The sequence below is a fragment of the Diabrotica virgifera genome, chromosome 9 (genome assembly GCF_917563875.1).
Source record: "Diabrotica virgifera virgifera chromosome 9, PGI_DIABVI_V3a".
NCBI lineage: Eukaryota > Metazoa > Arthropoda > Insecta > Coleoptera > Chrysomelidae > Diabrotica > Diabrotica virgifera.
The window spans coordinates 201,603,063-201,607,269 of NC_065451.1; the positions used below are offsets into that span (position 1 = coordinate 201,603,063).

General features: G+C 36.0%; 1 protein-coding gene across 1 annotated transcript; it reads left to right on the top strand.

The window, feature by feature from the left end:
• Window positions 1-601: 601 nt before the first annotated feature.
• LOC126892083 (uncharacterized) lies at window positions 602-3,550 on the top strand. Its single transcript, XM_050661512.1, has 2 exons — window positions 602-864; window positions 2,718-3,550. Exons 1-2 carry the CDS (start codon window positions 735-737, stop codon window positions 3,482-3,484), a joined length of 897 nt encoding a protein of 298 aa, XP_050517469.1. The 5' UTR covers window positions 602-734; the 3' UTR covers window positions 3,485-3,550.
• The last annotated feature ends 657 nt before the right edge of the window (window positions 3,551-4,207 follow it).

Below are 4,207 nucleotides of genomic sequence, written 5' to 3' on the forward strand. Positions count from 1 at the left end.
ATGGGGGTTCTGTTCCTTTACACCCCCCAAATGTCCGTGTACGTTCCAATTAAACTGTTATTGTGGTACCATTAGGTAAACACAGTGTTTTTAAAACTTTTTTGCCTCTTAGTCTTTTTTTGATAAGTCACCTTTTATCGAGATGTGGCTTGTTCTTCAAAATATACCTAAAAATGTAAATTATAAATAAATTTTCAGATTATTAACAGGTAGGTATATCATAGGTACTTAACCATATACAAATATGTGGTGGATTCGACAAATATTAAAAATATCTCGATAAACACTGGCTTATCGAAAAAGTACTAAGAGGCAAAAAAGTTTTAAAAACATTGTGTTTAACTAATGGTGCCACAATAATAGTTTAATTGGAACGTACACAAAAGTTTGGGGGTTTTAAGGGAGCAAAACCCCCATAAAATTTTTATGGGGTGCACAAATTTCACTTTAATTTTTTTTAAGATGTTGCTGCCATAAGAATACCACATGTCCATTTTCAATGAAAAATCTCTAAAGCCGATGCCGCAGTGCAGGATGTTTGCTAGGATGGTGGATGGTAGATACCCGCCTGGCGACTATCCAGCTACTTATACCGCGAATAATACAACGACGGTAGCCGCAGTGGCCTCCCACTACCATCTACCCACCCGGTGGTCCGCCAGGCGTCTATCCACCCATATCAGTCGTGTTTGATAATCCATCCAGGTAGCCTCGCTATAAATATATTACATATTATGGAGGAAAGCGTAATAAGTGCCGTTTATAAAAGAAGGGCAATTTGGGACCCAGCAGACCCACTACGGAAAAATTCAAAAATATTGACTACACTGTGGGAAAAGGCAGCCCTCGAAGTTGGATCAGATAGTAAGTACACTTAATTATTAGTAAAAAATACTATTACATACTTTTTATTTATTAAAATGCTTAAATTTTCGCTCTTCGGTTAGCACTTCTGGTACCTATAAAGTTTATTTTCACTTTCTTTTTACTGTACAATAATTCTTTATGAAAAATATTTTAAGCAACCCGGGAGTAAAAAGATCAAATTACAATGTAAATATATTAAGGCTCATAAATTTATCACTTTATTAGTAAAAAAATATAAACAACATAAAAAACACATTAATTTGCACTGTTGTTACGAATGATATTCTGAGGTAGAGCATAATCTTCCTGCCATTCAACTGAACCAACACCATTAAAATAATCGCAGAATATGTTTCTTGTTTTCAATGCAGCGGTTGGGAACCTGTGATGAATGGAATTATGCTGTTCTTCATTTGTATTCGATATTATTTCTCCTTGGAAAGGCATGTTCGAATCAGTTTTTTCAAGTGTTAGGACAAAGTTATGCAAAACGCAAATAGCTTTCACCATTTGCACGGCATTCTCCACATTCGCCTCAATGCTTTTATGTAATAGTCTCCACTTAGCAGTCATAATTCCAAATGCACATTCAACACTGTTTCATGCGCGACTTAGTCGGTAATTAAATATTCTTTTCTGGTCATCTAAGTTTCGGGCAGGATAAGGCCGCATTAAGTAATGAAGTAAGGGGTATGCTTCATCACCAAGAAGCACAAAAGGAACAGGTATATTAGTATATGGAAGAGGTTTACACTCAGGAATATCTAGATGTCCGCTTTCTAAAGAATCGTAGAGTGATGATGTTCGAAAATTCCCTCCATCACTTTGTCTTCCGGCAGTACCAACATCAACAGCAATGAATTTTTTGTCAGCGTCTACCACTGCTTGCAGCAAAATAGAGAAAAACTGTTTATAATTATGATATTTGGAACCACTGTTAGGGGGACATTTTACTCTGATATGTTTTCCGTCTATACTTCCAATGCAGTTGGGAAAATTCCATTTCTCATAGTACTTTTCAGATACAGATTGCCACATTTCTTTGTTGGGAGTTTGAAGGTAAACGGGTTGCAAGGTGTCCCATAACACTGTACATGCTTCATGAATAATCTCAGCTACAGTTGTCTTGCCCATTTTAAAACGTAATGCAAGAGAATTGAATGACTCCCCAGTAGCTAAAAACCTGAAACAAGAGAAAACTGTCACAACTCAAAAATTTATGTCCAACTATGTAATAATAACTATGTATGTACTAGAATCGCCCAGATCGTGAGGTTTGACTTTTTTCATCAGATTAAATCATTATATTAATAATATTGTCCTGTTATAGGTAAAACTCACACTAACCCTTCTAATTGCTGAGTTAATTTATGTTACAATTCACTAAGTGCATCATTGTGAATTAGTGAATTTTTTTTACAATCCGGGGTGTAATATTGTGAATTTCGGTTTCAGGGTAAAACTCATTAAAATTTATTATTGCACTTAGTGGACTTTTCCTTACAATTTGGAGTACTGCATCGGTATCTTTCAAACAATAAATACATTAGGGAACACAATTGTGTATTATTTGTGTGCATTATCTATTCGGCGATTCATTAAAGAAATGAGTTTAAAATATTGTTTCATTTATTCTTTGCAGTTGCATTAAAAAAATCCAATATTCAAGTCACGTGAATTTAAAAAACAATTTGTACCTTCAAGTTGATTTTTCTCCATTTTCTGAAAAGTGTAGTTAGTGAGTTTTACCTCTAATAAGTCGATATGATAAGAAACAAACCAAATATAACCTAACAAATGAAATAAACGATTTCCTATAGCAATATTTCACCTCTTTGTTCTTGTTTCAGTAAAAACGGTGAAGGGGAAATGGAAAAATCTACGGGCCTACTTCACAAAGGAGCTGCGCAACATTTCGCATCCGAAATCTGGATCTGGAGGTGGCGAAAATGTCACGAGCTCATGGTCATATTTCAAACAAATGATGTTCCTGAAAGACATTATTGTGGGTTCTGAAGAGCTTCGAGATTCCAATATTGGATCGCAAGTATACAGTGCTAACCAAAATCCAGCAGAAACTGGCGTATTAAGTGAACTGACGGTCTCAGTTGACCAAACTAGCTATGAGTCCGACAGTACGCTTGTTGAGATCCTAAGTCCACCTTCAACATCCTCAACTCATACTGATCTCAGTTCTCCAGGGAGTCTCTTGGACACATCTACAGATAGATGCCGTGCAAATAAACGTAAATTGTCCCATACGGTGAGAGATGCCAGCAACAAAAAATTTAATGATGAGCTCGTTAAGATAGAAAACAAAAAATTGGCACTTCTGGAAAAAGAAATTAACTCCGAGGAAGATCCAGATTTGTGTTTCTTCAAGAGTTTAGTCCCATATATGCGAGAATTAAGTCCAGGTAATAGGCTCAGAGTTCGTGGGAAAATTCAAGACCTTATCCTGGATGAATACGAAAAAAGAAATTTGTTCGTGGGAGCTCTTCAATGTGGCAACTCATCATTATCAAATACTGATGTTCCAGGCTTTTCGATGGAACAACAATCGTATGGTAGACCATCTACATTTCAACCCCAAGATCCTTCTTTTCATAACTTGTAAATCAATATATTAGTGCTTATGTTGTAATGTTTATTTTAAATGATTATGTTTTAATGTTTTTTCGATTAAATTTTTTTTCTCTCTCTCTTAATCTCTTAATGGCACAATCTGGAAGAACAAACACCTAAGACAAGACACAAAAGCAAGAATCTATAAAGCAGCAATTAGACCTATATTGACATACACGGCGGAGACAAGACCTGACACATCCAAAAAGGAGCCGACTACTAGAAGCAAGAGAGATGAAAATAGTTCGATGAATATCAGCGGCAAGTCTGTTGGATAGGGAGAGAAGCAAAAAGATAAGAAGAGCATTAGAGCGGTGGGTTCGTTGGAGAAAATTTTGCCATGAGATTTTGGGCAAAGAAAAAAAATTTGGACCACTTTTCACGTGGGCGACTTCTTGAACCTTATTCTGGGATGTCTCACGAATGTGATTATGCAAAAAAATCTCATGGGAATATTTTTTATATCGAACCCGCCATTTTCGCCTTGTCTACATGCAATGTAGAAGGCATAAATGGATGGGTGACAAAACGGAAACAGGAGTGGATGGAACAAATCAGTAGAATGGCAGAGGAAAGGATAGTACGAAAAGCACTAGATAAGTCACCAAATGGACGAAGAAGTATCGGCAGACCAGGAGGAAGATGACAGAAAATAAACAGGCTTTTAAATCCTACATACAAGAAGAAGAAGAATAATTTTTTTTATTTTTTTCAA